The sequence below is a fragment of the Microcaecilia unicolor genome, chromosome 6 (genome assembly GCF_901765095.1).
Source record: "Microcaecilia unicolor chromosome 6, aMicUni1.1, whole genome shotgun sequence".
Lineage (NCBI taxonomy): Eukaryota > Metazoa > Chordata > Amphibia > Gymnophiona > Siphonopidae > Microcaecilia > Microcaecilia unicolor.
This window is the reverse complement of record NC_044036.1, coordinates 45,607,684-45,623,607: the sequence shown is the minus strand read 5'-3', so window position 1 is coordinate 45,623,607 and position 15,924 is coordinate 45,607,684. Positions and strand designations below refer to the sequence as shown.

The 15,924-nt window shown below is 42.9% G+C and overlaps 1 protein-coding gene across 1 annotated transcript in view; it reads left to right on the top strand.

Annotated features, from left to right (window-relative positions):
• The first annotated feature begins 464 nt into the window (after positions 1–464).
• The window catches only part of WLS (Wnt ligand secretion mediator), a 98,358-nt gene continuing 82,898 nt past the window's right edge, over positions 465–15,924 (top strand). Inside the window, exon 1 of the mRNA XM_030205751.1 lies at positions 465–857. Coding sequence (XP_030061611.1) covers positions 752–857 — 106 coding nt within the window. The 5' untranslated portion in view covers positions 465–751. The remainder of the gene's footprint in view (positions 858–15,924) is intronic.

Sequence of the window (15,924 nt, the reverse complement as noted above, 5' to 3'; positions counted from 1 at the left end):
TATCTGCGGTCATTTACTATGTTACTTTGAGGCTCATTTTCAAAGCACTTAGCCTCCCAAAGTTCCATAGAAACCTATGGAACTTAGCCTCCCAAAGTGCTTTGAAAATATGCCTCTTTGTATCATTTGGAGGGGCTGGTTATAGGGACACCCTAGCACTGCTATATTTTTGTCAGATTTTTTTTTTCTCTCAAGATGAACAGCCTTTAAAACAGACATCAGAGAATCAGGTGTTCAACAGTCAGAGTTTCTATTTATTTACTTATTTATATAATTTATACCCCACATTAAACATGAATCGGGTTGAAACCTGGGAGCCTAGATCTAAAGAAATTCAAGATGATATAAAGTATAGTGGGTGGGGCCAAGCCACAGTAGGCGGAGCCAGGGCATAGTGGGCGGGACTGGGGCGTGTTCTAAAATCTCCCTCTCAAAAATCGGGACCCCTGGCAGCTTTGGGATAAGCTATTAAGCTCTCTGCCCTTTCCGCGTTTCGGCAGTAGCTGAGATTGGATGTGGTTGTCTCTTAGCTTCTGGGAGGATACACTCTGTGTAGATGGAGAAGTGGGGAGCAGCAGAGGCGGTTTTGCTGTGTCTCCTTTAAATCGCGAGGTCGCTGCAGCAGGAGGCAGGGTTTGTGCTGTCTGCGTTCCCCGCTCAGTAGTCCCAGAGAGCCGGCGGTCGCCCACCACTGGCACAGTCCTGCCGGCTCCTCCTCGCCATCTCTGCAGCCCGAGAGCCAGCTAGAAACATGGCTGGAGCAATTATCGAGAACATGAGCACCATGAAGCTCTGCATTGTCGGAGGCATTTTGTTCGTCTTCCAGATCGTGGCCTTTCTGGTTGGAGGTTTGATCGGTGAGTGTTTGTGAGCAAACTTTTGATCTCTTCCTCTCGCCTTCTTCACTCTTTTTGTTCGGCCTCTTCTCCTTCCAGTATCGGTGACTGTCTGGCTTCTATGATCTAATTAGTCCTGCTCTTGTGTTCCAGAAAAGCAGAGCACCGCGGGGCTCTTTGTGCAGATTTTGGTGTAGTGGCTAAAGGAAAAGTGTGTTTTGATTGCTTCCCTCCCTCCCCTTTCCAAGGTCTGAACCTGGCAGCTGATTTTTGCAAGGAAACTTTTGTTTCTAAACTCCCCCCCCCCCCCCCCCCCCCCGACTTAAGTGAAATGAGAAACCTAGTTTGATTTTTGAGAAAACATTCCCTCTAATCTGTGCTTCGGACAAGTAGCTTTACTTAAATTTGCCCCCCCCCCCCCCCCCCCTTAACTTAAACTACTTTGTCTAGGCTTGGGGCGGTTAAGGAATGTGTACTTGAGGTCCCCCTGGCTGTGCCAGAGAAAAGTTTCCAAACTTGCCTGAACGACTCTGATCTCTGTGAACCTTTTTTAAGAGGGGAGGAAGATGTTGACTCCGGTATTTCAGGTATTTTAAAACGGAGGCAGCTCTTTCTACGTTTGTTTTCTTTGCTAATGATACTGGATTAGCAGAGAACTAATTTTTAAAATGAACTTTCTCTAGCTATTAGTTGAAATACATTTAAACATTCCACTCCAGTGAAAATGTATGCATTCTCCTAAAGGTGGCTATAGTGAAGAGCAAATGTCTATTATTTATTTGTGTGAATTATCCTAAACCATTGCCCGTGCTTATTAATTTTTTTTAAACTTGATTTGTCATAGGTCAGCTGAAGTTGGAAACTACCATAGTGTGAGGAAAAGAGTTAAGCATATAAATCCTTGCTACTGTTTTTATGGCGCACAGGAGACTTCTTTGCCATGTCCAGACATACACCTTTTGTTTTCAGAGCCCTGACAGAGATTTGAAAAGCTTCCATCTTTCAGAACTGTTAATACAAGTTTAGGACTGAATGTGGTATATAAGAATAAACATAGGAAGGATATCCTTTCTTCTTGGGCCCATGACTAGGTCTCTTTCTTTCCTAGGGAAACTTCTCATTCTGATCTAAAAGCAGTGTTTGGTCATGTCAAGTTGGCTGGTCTTGTGGCTTTGTTTTAAAAATATTTTTTAATTATGCAAACTTGTTACAGCTGGCAACTGCTTGGGTGAGGCCCCTGACAGCGATTAGATATGTTATACACTTTCATACTCTTAAGTATCCATGTGAGTATTTGGCATTAGATTTAAAATAGGTCTATAAATAAATACATTCGAGAGTATATTGATTTGCACTTTCAAATCAAAAATTATGTTTTTGTAATAGTAGTAGTAGTACTGATTGACTTGTCAGTATGTTGTAAGTGTTCTCCAAGCTGGGAAAATAAATTAATAGTAGATGACGGCAGAAAAAGACCTGCGCAGTCCATCCAGTCTGCCCAACAAGATAAACTCACATGTGCTACTTTTTGTGTATACCTTACCTTGATTTGTACCTGTCCTTTTCCGGGCACAGACTGTATAAGTCTGCCCAGCACTATCCCCGCCTCCAAACCACCAGTCCTGCCTCCCACCATCGGCTCTGGCACAGACCGTATAAATCTGCCCAGCACCATCTCCATCTCCCGCTACCGGCTTTGCCATCCAATCTCGTCTAAGCTCCTTAGGATCCATTCCTTCTGTGCAGAATTCCTTTATGTTTATCCCACGCATGTTTGAATTCCATTACCGTTTTCGTTTCCACCACCTCCCGCGGGAGGGCATTCCAAGCATCCACCACTCTCTCCGTGAAAAAATACTTCCTGACATTTTTCTTGAGTCTGCCCCCCTTAAATCTCATTTCATGTCCTCTTGTTCTACTGCCTTCGCATCTCCGGAAAAGGTTCGTTTGCAGATTAATACCTTTCAAATATTTGAACGTCTGTATCATATGACTCCTGTTTCTCCTTTCCTCCAGAGTGTACATGTTCAGGTCCGCAAGTCTCTCCTCATACGTCTTGTAACGCAAATCCCATACCATCCTCGTAGTTTTCTTTGCACCGCTTCAATTCTGTTTACATCCTTAAGCTATGGCCTCCAGAATTGAACACAGTACTCTAGGTGGGGCCTCACCAACGACTTATACAGGGGCATCAACACCCCCTTTCTTCTGCTTGTCACACCTCTCTCTATACAGCCTAACAACCTTCTAGCTAGGGCCACCGCCTTGTCACACTGTTTCGTCGCCTTCAAATCCTCAGATACTATCACCCCAAGATCCCTCTCCCCATCTGTACCTATCGGACTCTCCCCGCCTAACACATACATCTCCCATGGATTTCTACTCCCTAAGTGCATCACTTTGCATTTCTTCGCATTGAATTTTAATTGCCAAACCTTAGACCATTCTTCTAGCTTCCGTAGGTCCTTTTTCATGTTTTCCACTCCCTCCGGGGTGTCCACTCTTTTACAGATCTTAGTATCATCCGCAAATAGGCAAACTTTACCTTCTAACTCTTCGGCAATATCACTCACAAATATATTGAACAGAATCGGCCCCAGCACCGATCCTTGAGGCACTCCACTACTCACCTTTCGCTCCTTCGAGCGAATTCCATTCACCACCACCCTCTGGCGTCTGTCCGTCAACCAGTTCCTAATCCAGTTCACCACTTCGGGTCCTATCTTCAGCCCATCCAGTTTATTTAAGAGCCTCCTGTGGGGAACCGTGTCAAAAGCTTTGCTGAAATCTAAGTAGATTACGTCCATAGCTCGTCCCTGATTCAATTCTCCTGTCTCCCAATCAAAGAATTCAATGAGGTTCGTTTGGCATGTTAAACCAGTGCAAATATTTCCTGAATTAGTTGTGCAGTACCCTAAACCAGAGGTTCTCACCTTTGGGTAAAGGTGTATGTGAGACCTCTGCAGGGGAGGTATGCTCCTCCCTCCCACCTCTGCCGCTTCTCCAGACCAGCAGTGGCAAAACAACTTGAAGCAGTCTTGGGGCTGCAGTCTCCATGCAAGTGATGTTGGCTCCTTTGATCCCCTGCCCTATGTCAACTTCCTGTTTGAACATTGTTGGATCATTTTTCTGAACCATAAGTGAATGCCTCCAAGACATAAATTTGTTCCTAACCATCTCATCCCTAAAACTTTCATCATACTCGAGCCAAACTCAAGCTTTGTAATCTTTGAGCCCCTGACACTGTCCGTGTAAGCGAGCAAAGAGCTGTACTAGTACGGATCATTGTGTCTGCATTTGCCAAATGTAAGTTCTGATCCATTTAGTAATTAGAACATAATAGCCATACTGGGTCAGACCGATGGTCCATCTAGCCCAGTATCCTGCTTCCAACAGTGGTCAATTCAGGTCATGCGTATGGCAGAAACCCAATTAGTAGCACCATTCCATGCTACCATTCCCGGGTCAAGCAGTGGCTTCCCCATGTCCGTCTCAACAGCAGACTATTTGGTGCGACATCACTTTGAGTATTGCATTCAATTCTGGTCGCTGTATCTCAAAGGTATAGCGGAATTAGAAAAGATTCAAAGAAGAGCGACCGTAATGATAAAGGGGATGGAATTCCTGTCACATGAGGAAAAGCTAAAGAGGTTAGGGCTCATCAGCTTGGAAAAGAGACGGCTGAGAGGGATATGATTGAGGTCTATAAAATCCTGAGTGGTGTAGAATGGGTTGAAGTGAATAGATTTTTCACTTTTTCAAAAAGTACAAAGACCAGGGGACACTCAATGAAATTACATCCAGTTCTTTTACAGCAAATAGGAGGAAATATTTGTTCACTCAAAGAATAGTTAAGCTGTGGAACTCATTGCTGGAGGATGTGGTAACATATCTGGGTTTAAAAAAAGGTTTGGACAAGTTCCTGGAGGAAAAGTTATTGAGATGGACATTGGGGGGGGGGGGGGTCCACTGCTTCCCTCGGGATTGGTAGCATGGAATGTTGCTATTGCTTGGGATTCCGGAATCTTGTTACTCTTTGATGTTCTGGAATGTTGCTGCTAATTGGGTTTCTGCCAGGTGTCTCATGTTCAGCGCTGCGTACGCCTGGTAGCGCTTTACAATTGTTAGTAGTAGTAGGTACTTGTGACCTGGGTTGGCCACTGTTGGAAGCAGGATACTGGGCTAAATGGACCATTGGTCTGATCCAGTATGGTTATTCGTATGTTCTTGTTTAAACGTTTTTTAAAAACCCAGATAAGCTAACCGCTATTACTCCAGACTCTTAGGGGTTCTCTGCCCCACTCCCCCACACCACTCTTCTTCTTTTTGCTCTTCCCTTTCCTCCTCAGTCCATGACCACCTAACTGTGGCGTATCTAGACAGCCAACTTTTGGGTGGACCTGAGCCCAAAGTAGTGCCTGATGGATATCCCCAAACCCTGCCAGCTGAAGAACTCCCTTTTACCAAGCTCGTGGGGGGGGGGGGGGGGGGGGAGATTTTGTTGAGCTGCAGAGAGAAAAAGGCAGTGGCTGTCCAAGGAGTAGCAAGCAAAGGCACAGGAACAAAGGCTGTGGATGAGGAGGAGGGAGCTTAATGGGAAAAGGGAATAGGACTTATATACTGCCTTTCTGTGGTTTTTCCAACTACATTCAAAACGGTTTACATATTATATACAGGTACTTATTTGTACCTGGGACAATGGAGGGTGAAGTGATTTGCCCAGAGTCACAAGGAGCTGCAGTGGTAATCAAACCCAGTCCCCCAGGATCAGAGTCCGCTGCACTAACCACTAGGCTAGAGTAGAGGATGAGTCTGGCTAGGCCGTGGGGCCAAGTGAGAACACTGGGATAGTGGTCTTCGGACCATGTGCCAAAATTTACAGTAGGCTCTGGAGCACATGGAGCCTTCAAGAGTCAGGGCATCTCTAGAAAATCAACTCTCAGCAGTCACATCAAAGTGTTTTGAGGTGAGTGCTTCAGAACCCTATGGAAACTGGGAAGAATTTTCTTAGACAATCAATTTGGCTGCTAGTACAAACACTGATAATGTTCCAACTAGATTACTGCACTGCAGCATACGTAAGGTGCAAAGAAAACGCTCTAAAATCGCTTCAGACTGTTCAAAACACAGCGGCAAGACTGATGATCAAAAAGTCGAAATATGAAAGAGTAACCCCATTACTCACAAAGCTACACTGGCTGCCAATCAAGGCTAGACTATTTTTCAAAGCTAGCACATTTATTTTCAAAATACTGTTTGGCATGTCTCCTGATTACATGCTAGACTTGATTGAACTCAAGTCTATCATCAAGAAATGCAAGCCCAGGTACCAGAAGCTACTTACTGCTTCACCTACCCAATTACAGAAACTTAATCTACAAATTCATCTATAGGGCCGGATTTAGCTGTCTGGGTTCCAAATGGGAATGCCAGAGCCGGTGGTTGGGAGGCGGGGATAGTGCTGGGCAGACTTGTACGGTCTCTGCCCTGAAGAGCACAGGTACAAATCAAAGTAGGGTATACACAAAAAGTAGCACATATGAGTTGTCTTGTTGGGCAGACTGGATGGACCATGCAGGTCTTTTTCTGCCGTCATCTACTATGTTATTATGTTATAAGAAGCATCACAAACTACTTCCAATTCAGAGAAGAACTAAAAACGTACCTGTTCAAGAAATGGTATGACTAATCACACAAATTACTACTCTGCAAATGTAATGCTTATTTACTATCTTTCTAATTTCAATTTGTAAACCACATTGAACCAAAACTTGTTTTTGGATAACTGGGATACAAGAACAAATAAATAAAATAAATTATTGTGTTGATGCCCCCACTCTTGAAGGCTCCTTGTGCTTGTGTATTGAAAAATCAGCCACTTTTTTTTTTTGTTTGTTTAAGGAAGTGATTCACCAATACTGTGTGTAAACGTTTTTGTGCAGGTTACTAAAAGTTTTTTTTTAATTTTTTTTTTAAATGTTTGAATGGAAAGTTGAGTTTCTGGTGACTAATTCTGTAACCACTTCGGCTTTAATATCCTAACGTGGTAAGAAGAAATATTTACTGTCTTAGTGTTATGCCTCTGAGTGGGTATAGAAACAGCACTTTTATAGAGCAGATAAAGACTTGCCAGCTCATCTTGTCACCCTAGTACCACCCACCTGTCTGAACTGCCATGTTCCCCTTCTAATGAGTTTGCTACTTCCAGTGGCAGAGATGGTTTCAAACTTCCACTACCATTTCTGTGGATTACACAGTAAAAATGGCTGCAGATACTGGGTACATAACTGCAACCCGAAAGGTTGAATTACCACCAGGGGGTCGCTATTCAAATGGCTTCGGGACTAACCGCTTATTTTCAGTGGCATTTAACCAGATGGTGCTGATGGGGCGGAGTCAGCACTTAAGCAGCCAAGGTAAACGCATAAATAGGACTGCATAAAAGTTAAGCCTATCTTTATATGGTTCCCCATAGCTAAGTGCTAAATATCATACTTAACCGGCTATGTTTTCGCTGACTCCGTATACCTGGAAATTCAATGTTGGAGCCCGGACATGGTCCAGCATTGAATTTCCAGGGAGAACGTTGGTAGCGGTTAGCAAAACGCTGATTGCCACCGGCTGAATATCGGACCCCAGGTTTTTTATTCTTGTGATTTGATATTTGCGGTCTCGCACAGCGCTACCCAGCATAATACACAAAAGTGTCTGATACATAAAACAGATTTGCATAACCCACATCACATCTCCCTCCAAACAGCACCCATCCCAGCCCCTACCACCAATCTCGTTTTCATCCCATCACTCGCACAGCAGTAGCGTTTAGAAGTATTCACAGGTTTGAACATGCTTGCTACAGATCTCAGCCGAGGATTAGTAAGATAGTAGAAAAAGCTGTGTATGTACAGCTGAATGAGTATTTGTGTGTGTGAAAATGCTATGTTTGATCCACATTAGTATGACTTCTGCAGGGCCCATAGTAATGAATTATTGATTGCTGCCATGGTGGGTGAATTGTGGGGTGATCTAGATGAGCATTTGGAGTACTTGGTAATCTACCTTGATATATTTGCAGTGTTCAATAGCGATTGAAGGAATATGGCCTTGTAATTGCAGTGGTATCAAGCATTTCTGCCTGATAGAACATATCAGGTACAAATTGGGGATACAGCATCAAAAACTCATTTGCAAAAAACTGGGGTTCTTCAAGGCTCAGCACTTTTCTGCTGTATTTGAAACCTTTATGTTAACTGCAGACAATATTCGGAATTATCATCCATGGTGACTGTAATATTACAGACACAAAAGATGTTTGACAGAATTCTGTGATGGATGACTGTTAACCGTTTGCGGTTAAATGCGGGGAAAAATAGAGATTTTGTTTCTCTTCTGTAACTTCTACAGTTTCCCTCAACCATTCTGTTGGCTGGTGTTCCCATCACAATATCTGATATGGTGAAAAATGTAGGTGTCTTCTGGATACTCGCTGGCATCTAAACCTCAAATTCAGGGGGTGGTTAGGAATTGCTACTATCGATTTTACGATTGTTTAGCAAAGCTTAAACCTTTGCTACCTAGGATTGACTTTTGGAAGATCGTACAGGCCATGATCTTTAGTGTTCTGCACTACTGCAATATTGTATTTCTAGACCTGTCAAAGTATTGCTTTCAGGTGTTGCAGATGGTCTAGAACTTGACGGCTTGTTTGGTGACTGGCCTTGCACAGTTTGATCATATATCACCTACGTTGTGACAACTGTGTTGGCTGCCTTAGCAAATTCAATTTAAATTGTTGTTGCTTGTCCATCAGGGCTTATATCATGACCCCCCCCCCCCCTACTTTTTGCTTGCAGCTCTTCAGCATTATGTACCATCGGGGGCGTTGCATTCTGCTAATGCGGGGTTACTTGTTATACCAGATTTAAGGTGTCTGCGATTGCAGCCAAGAACTGGTGCTTTTTTTTTCTGTGGCTGGACCTCAAGCGTGGAATAAATTGCCTTGTTCTTTGAAAATTCAACAGAACATTGCCTCATTTTAAGCAAATGCTGAAATGTTATCTGCTGAACCTTCATGCTGATCGATGATGCTTTCAGGTGTTTTCTTGCTCCTGTACTTATGCTGATTTGTTCTTGTTGTACTGACTTGTGATTTGTATTGTTGTCTTTTTGCTGTTATGTATGCTTATTTATATCCTGCCTTGGGTATAAGGTGGGATATAAATAAACTTAAACATAACAAACCTCACTTGTAAACCAGTGTGTGCTGGGTTATAAGTTTGATCTCTCAAGTGTTGGTCTCACTTGCATTGCACCAACCTGGAGCTGATAGGCAGCATATCAAGGTGGGATTGGAATTCCTTCTCTGCATACATACTGCAGCTGGAGATGCCCTGGGATTGGTAGCATGGAATCTTGCTGCCACTTGGAAATCTTCCAGTTACTTGTGACCTGGATTGGCCACTGTTGGAAACAGGCTACTGAACTAAGGACCATTGGTCTGACCCAATATGGCTATTCTTATTAGTGCTGTTCTAGTGTTTTTCTTTTTTCACATTATTTGTTTCTGTTAGTATCTGAGGGGATAAAAAAAAGTGCATGCTGTATTCTTTTGTGCATACGAAACACTCTGTATCTGTGAGCTTCTCTACAGTATAGTCGTGGTTAAAGAGTACATGATTACTTAACAGAAGAAAATCTGCCCTATGAGGTTCCTCTTTTTTTTCAGAACAGATCGACCTATCCTGGATTTACATCACTGCATGCAGGAATCTAGTTCGAAAAGTAAGAACTGGAGCTGGCTTAATCGGGCCTGACAGAATGGAGCCGCTTAGCATAAGCAATGGAACAGGGGGTGGGAAGGGAGCCACAGATGTCATGGCACCACCAAAAATTTCACACTGCAGCCATTGTGCCCTCCTTGGCTTTAACAATCTGCAGATGGCTGGAACTTATATGATACAGTATATAACTTATAAACACTTGTTGATTGCCATGCGTCCTGTCTGCTGCCCCTGTGCTTGGAATCAGTGCTCTCTACTGACCTCCATAAGTTCATTCTTGACCCTTTGAATTGCACCACTGCTGCTGTAGTTTAACTCCACTATTGGGACCTCCCATTTCCATTGCAGTGGGGGAGCAGGAAGGGCTGGAGAAGGGATGGTGGTGGGGAGGCCTGCAGGCAGTGGGATGGAGAAGGTAAAGGAGAACATGATGGTGGGGCCAGGGTCTGGGGTGGAATTTGAAATAGGGTTGGGGGTGGAGCCTGGGCCCTCCAAACAAAAAGGCCTCCTGGTGCCCCTGCCTCTTGATAATCTTAGGTCCTGTTTTAATTCTATTTTTATGATCCTCATTTGGGGAGCTGACTTCTGTGTGGGCTTTTTAAAAAAAAAATGTTTGTGACATATTTATGACTAAAGGCCTTTTCCCTTTGCCATAAAAAGTGACTTAAGTTAGTAATCAGCAGCATCCTGTGGGTTTAGAGAAGTTTCTTGGGCACCTTTCCAGATGAAGGAAAATCTGTCATGGTTTTCAGAAGAAAACAGAAGGTTCTGTAATATGAAGGATAATGTACATTTTTAGCCTTGTATGTATCGCGCAGGAGAGTTGAGCAGTGGAGAAAGCTTAATTCTCCCATGTTTGTACTATATGTGAGGCTAAGACTTGGGCCCATAATCGTTATGTATGCTCTTACAATAGACTGAATTGTCTGTGCTTTAAAGCACTTTATACTGTGCAATTGACTGTCTCAAGCATACTCTAATTTGAAAACTAGTAATAATTTCAAGTCCGTGTCTTTGCATGGAAGTTGTTGCGGTCTGAATATTGGTCCAAATATGTTCCGATGAGTCGCGATGAATTTTGATGACACTTTGAGTCAACTTGTTTGACTGGATTTTGTATCCATAATGTTAAAATGTATTTCATCGGAATTAGCATCAAAAACTGTACAGGATTTGAATTTTTTAGCCATTCTTATAAATGTGTTTGGATTTTATTAGACCCCAAAAATGGCATTTTGGTAAATGTCGCGTGCTCATGGACTGACAACCTTTCAGAAAAGGGGGTCTAGATCTGCAACTATTGCAGTTAAGAGACCTCAGATTTTGGGAAACTTGGTTTAACACCTGACTCGCGCAACAGATAAAATTTGAACAAAATTGGAGACATGATGGTGGGAAGGTTTAGACCACTTGGCATGGAATGACCCCTCTACCCTTTTGGTACTTCTCTTTTCCCAGAACAAAGGGTGTCTTCAGCATCTCATAAGTTTCTCAAGTCATACAGGCTGGGTAACTGTTTATTCCTTTAGGCTCATGGCTGTGCCCATATTCTACACTTACCACCTATCCCCTTACCTCTACTCTCCAAGGAGTGAAACATGGAGTGTTTGCAATCCTGCACCTTCCCGGTCTTGTCCTCTACCTGTCTCAAGCATCCCTTAATTCTGCCACAATGTTTTTGTTTCTACCTTCTCCTCTAAGTTATTCCAGGTATCAACCATCCTGCTCGGTTAAAAAAGGTCAGAGGAAATGTGAACGACTTGTCTTCCTCTTGAACTTTATATCATGAACCCCAGTCCTTGAAATTACTTTTCAGTGGAAGCTTTTCACCATCTTATAATTTTTGTCTCCTACTTGAATATGGGCTAAACAGGGGCTTCAATTGTACTTTCAGGTTAACTACGTTAACAGTACCTGTTGTAGCCAGTGGTAATTTTCTACCAGGTCAACAACTAGGACCCCTTCTTGAACTTGTTTCCTTTTCCTTATTACAGCTACAAGAACATGGAGGTCACCCTGTCCCAAACCTGGTAACTTCTGTTTCAGAGACTCCACTGTCTACTATGCAAATCAAGCTTGGGTCTTCACAGGTCTGTTCTGAACCTCAGAATCGGTCTCCCTTCCAGAACAGATCTAACCAGGCAGCATAACATCAATGTGTAAAATGGTATCATTTGACCCCCATCTGGGTTTGTCCAATTGTAACATGCAAAAAGTAGTCCTTGGAAGACTTCAGATTAATGTGGCTACTTTATTGTGTAGATATTTAAAAAAAAAAAAAAATTATATAAAAGTTTATGGAAAGAAATGTAAATGTTAGTGTTGAGTACAAGGTGTGAATGATAAGCAGATAGTATGGTTTTGTGTTCTTGCGCCTGTACAAGTTCAAACATTATAAGAAGTCTGTTTTGTCTGGAGTATATAATTACACACACACACACATCCTAGGAACAGATGGTTCGGACTTATGAGTCAGTTTAACTGCCTGGTTTTTGTCCATTTTCCTTCCTGTTGTTGTGGTTTGGCCTGTTTTGTGCATTAAATCTTATTCCATGAATCTTAACTTCTGGCTCTCGGCTATTCTTAACCTGAAGAGCAAATCTGAAGAAACTGGGTCCAGTGTTCTCTGCAGAAATTTGTTGCTGGCCAGATGGCATCAAGAAATAGCCAGGTGTGAGTGGGCTTGTGAGTTATTAATCCATTAACAACTGCACTAGAAGAAAGTGGATTGTTCAGTCTGATTAAAAAAAAAAAATTTCCTTCAAATCGGGACCAGTTGCAATATTACTGATGTCTTCTGACTGGGTTTGTAGGTATTGATCGAGGGAATCTGCCTGAAACACTTCTGTATAGCAAAGAATACTTTGGGGATCATTTTCAAAAGAGAAAAATGTATAGAAAGTGATATAATGCAGCATTTGGATGTTTTTCTCACAAAAACGTCCAAATCAGTATTTTCAAAACCTTTTTTCAGATATTTTTCTATGCAATTCGTTAGCAGTGCATCCAAATCACAAAGGGGTGTGTGTTGGGGTACTTGAAAGGCAGGATTAGGGCATGCCTAACACTTGGGAAGTTTTACAGCCATAATGGACAAAACAAAAAACTGTCCAGGACTAAAACTAAGACGTTTTGGTCTAGACCTGTTTTTAAAAGGAGTAAGGCACAAAAAGGTGCCCTAAATGACCAGATGCCCACTGGAGGGAATTGGTGGTAACCCCCAATACCCTCCAGTGGTCACTGAACCCCTCCCACCACCAAAGAAATGTGAATAAAAATATGAATTTTCCACCCTGTATTACGGCCACAGATGTTAAAGTCAGGTCTATTAGAGCAGCATGCAGGTCCCTGGTTGGTGCAGTGCACTATGGATTGGGGGACTCTATTTCCCTCTACCTGTCACACTTGTGGTGGAAACTGTGCCCCCTTTACCCATAAGGGCTATTGTAGTGGGGGACAATGTGCCTTGGGTAGGTTTTGGAGGGCTCAGGGGTCAAGGTAAGGGAGCAAAGGTGAGATGTACCTTGGGAGCATTTTTATGAAGTGCACAAAGTGCCCCCTAGAGTGCCCCATTGCTCTCCTGGGATATTTGGGGAATCAAAACCAGTCTGCTAAAAATGCTGGCTCCCCCTACATCCCAATGGTATGAATCTCTACATTTTGCATTTATTTGGGTTAAAAATAAAAAAAAATTCACAAAAATGGACCACAAAACTCCCAAAGCACAAAACCTTGTTCAAAACAGTATTTTTGGAAAACAAATAGGCGCTTTTTCTTTTTTGAAAATGACCTTCTTTCCTGTTTTGGATTTTGGATTTTTTTCTGCAAAATGTCCAAAGTCAGACTTAGTTGTCATATCGAAAATTACTCTCTGTCTCTGATTCACCACTTTATTTTTATCATCGTCGTGCTGTCCAATTACAGAGAAGGCTTTCTCAACGTTGGAATCGTCGTCTGTGTTCTAACAATTTTTTTGTCTGGTGGCAAAGTCTGAATATCTTCGAAAACTGATACAAGAAACTTCAAATGTATGGGGTACCCTTCAATCTTAAGGCCATACAAGCAGACTTCCTTTCTAAAGACTCAATCCAGTGGACAATCACCCAAATGTAAAATTTTCCGTGGGATGACCAGCAGCCTGTTGAGGTAACTCGCCTTTAGCTACTACTGAAAAAGGTGCAATTTTACCTGTCTCAACCCATCTGTCTCCCTCCAACCAGTCTCCTCTGCAGTCTCTCTTAAGCTGCTGCTGTTCCTCCTAGGTCATGTGGACTGATGCAGGTCCTAGCACTCCTGCCTCTGGTAGCTTTTATTTATTTGTTACGTTTGTATCCCACATTTTCCCACCTATTTGCAGGCTCAGTGTGGCTTACAATAGTACCGTAGGGGCGTTCGCCAATTCCGGTATAAACAGTGATGTTATGGTAGAATAGGGGTCATGTGGAACAAACAAACATATTAGGGAATCAGAGGAAAAGTTACGTTATGTCCATTACGTTCTTTGGTTTCATCTTGTTGCTGGGTTCAGGTATTGTAAGTAGGGTCGGTAGGGTATGCCTGTTTGAACAGGTAAGTTTTTAGTGATTTCTGGAAGTTTAGGTGGTTATACGTTGTTTTTACGGCTTTTGGTAGTGTGTTCCAAAGTTGTGTGCTTATGTAGGAAAGGCTGGATGCATAGGTTGATTTGTATGTTGCTTTTGACTCCCAAGGTTTATAGCCACATAAGGCTGTTCAGGTTTTTGTCTGTTTTGTTTTTCCCCTGCATTCTGCAAACCCCCTGTAATGGTCTCCTGGATTACACAGAGACCATCCACCCAGTCTCTATATGCAAAAAATATTTAATTAAAATTTTTAAAAACTTGTATATATCTATATCCTATATATATATCTATATATATATATAAATATCACCCTCAAGGGTTGTGTTTTTCCCCTCAAACTAGAAAAATACCTTTACTGCAATTTAAAAAAACAAGCAGTAACAATAAAAATCTAGAGAGGTGCTTTCTTATAATCTTTTTGCCAGTTTGAGAGCAGAAAGCCAAAAAAAATATCAACTTCTCCACCTACCAGCTTTTTGAATTGAAGTATCAGGAAACAGACTACAAGTGTTCTCAGTGGAGCTCCTCCTCCATTATTCTTTTTTTCCCACTCTTAACAAGCAGGGTAAGATTAACCCTTTGCTGGGTTCTAGGCCAACAAGCATATTTGAGGCTTCCAAAGTCATATATTTGAAAATCCCCTCATAGCCCCCCCCCCCCACACACACACAGCATAAATTGCCTTCATCTTCCTCCCCTTTCCTCACCCCGCATGATCCCATTAGTAGACTAGAGTCACTGAGCAGCGCTTCTTACCTGCTGCTGCTCTTCCTCTGCCATTGGAACGACACATGGTCCGTGAGTCTCACAAGACCACAGAGCCCTGCGTAGTTCCAGGGAAGGTCAGCCAAGGAGAAGGCAGCAGGAAAGAAGTTGTGCTTGCCAACTGGGGGGGTAATGCATAGTGATTGGGGAAGATAGGTAGACTTTTACACCCATTCATGCTGTTACTTTTTCTTCTTTTTCCTAGGGGGCAATTGACTTACCAGAGAAAAATCTACCAGAGCATGCCTAAAAGGGCATATCTGACCAGCATCCCCCTCCCCCTCCCATGGCACACCTAGGGATGTTTACTAGGCACTGCTCAGAAGAGTTCATCCTGGAATCACTTCAGCTAGTGGAAGGAGAGAAACCCACTCACTGAATGGGAAAGAAAAAGACATTATTTTTCTCCTCCCTAAGGCCTGGGAGAGTACAGACCCCTGCTGCCTCACTCTTCCTCTGGATGGTGTGAACTTTCCAGGATTTGAGTCCCCCCCCCCCCTTTTTTTTTTAATAGCTTATGCCTCCCGTGGGTGATGGGCTGCACTTCCTTTTATTACCTCACACCATAAACCTCCCTACCCTGGGAATTCCACTGTTTCTACAGGGATAGATCCCTAGGGCTCTGCTATGGTATTTGTATATTATGCATTTACTGTTTATCTTGTGGATGATATATATTGTAAGGGCTCCACCACCAGGAGACTCTTGGAAAAGTCTCCTGCACCGGGAGACTCTTGAGTCCTTCGGCCCTTTAGCTGAGCTGTATGCTGCAATCCACAAGGGCAGATTATACCCTGTTTCCCCGAAAATAAGACATCCCCTGAAAATAAGACCTAGTAGAGGTTTTGCTGAATTGCTAAATATAAGGCCTCCCCCGAAAGTAAGACCTAGCAAAGTTTTTGTTTGGCCCCGATGGGCAGGGCCATGCCAACACGGTAAGCG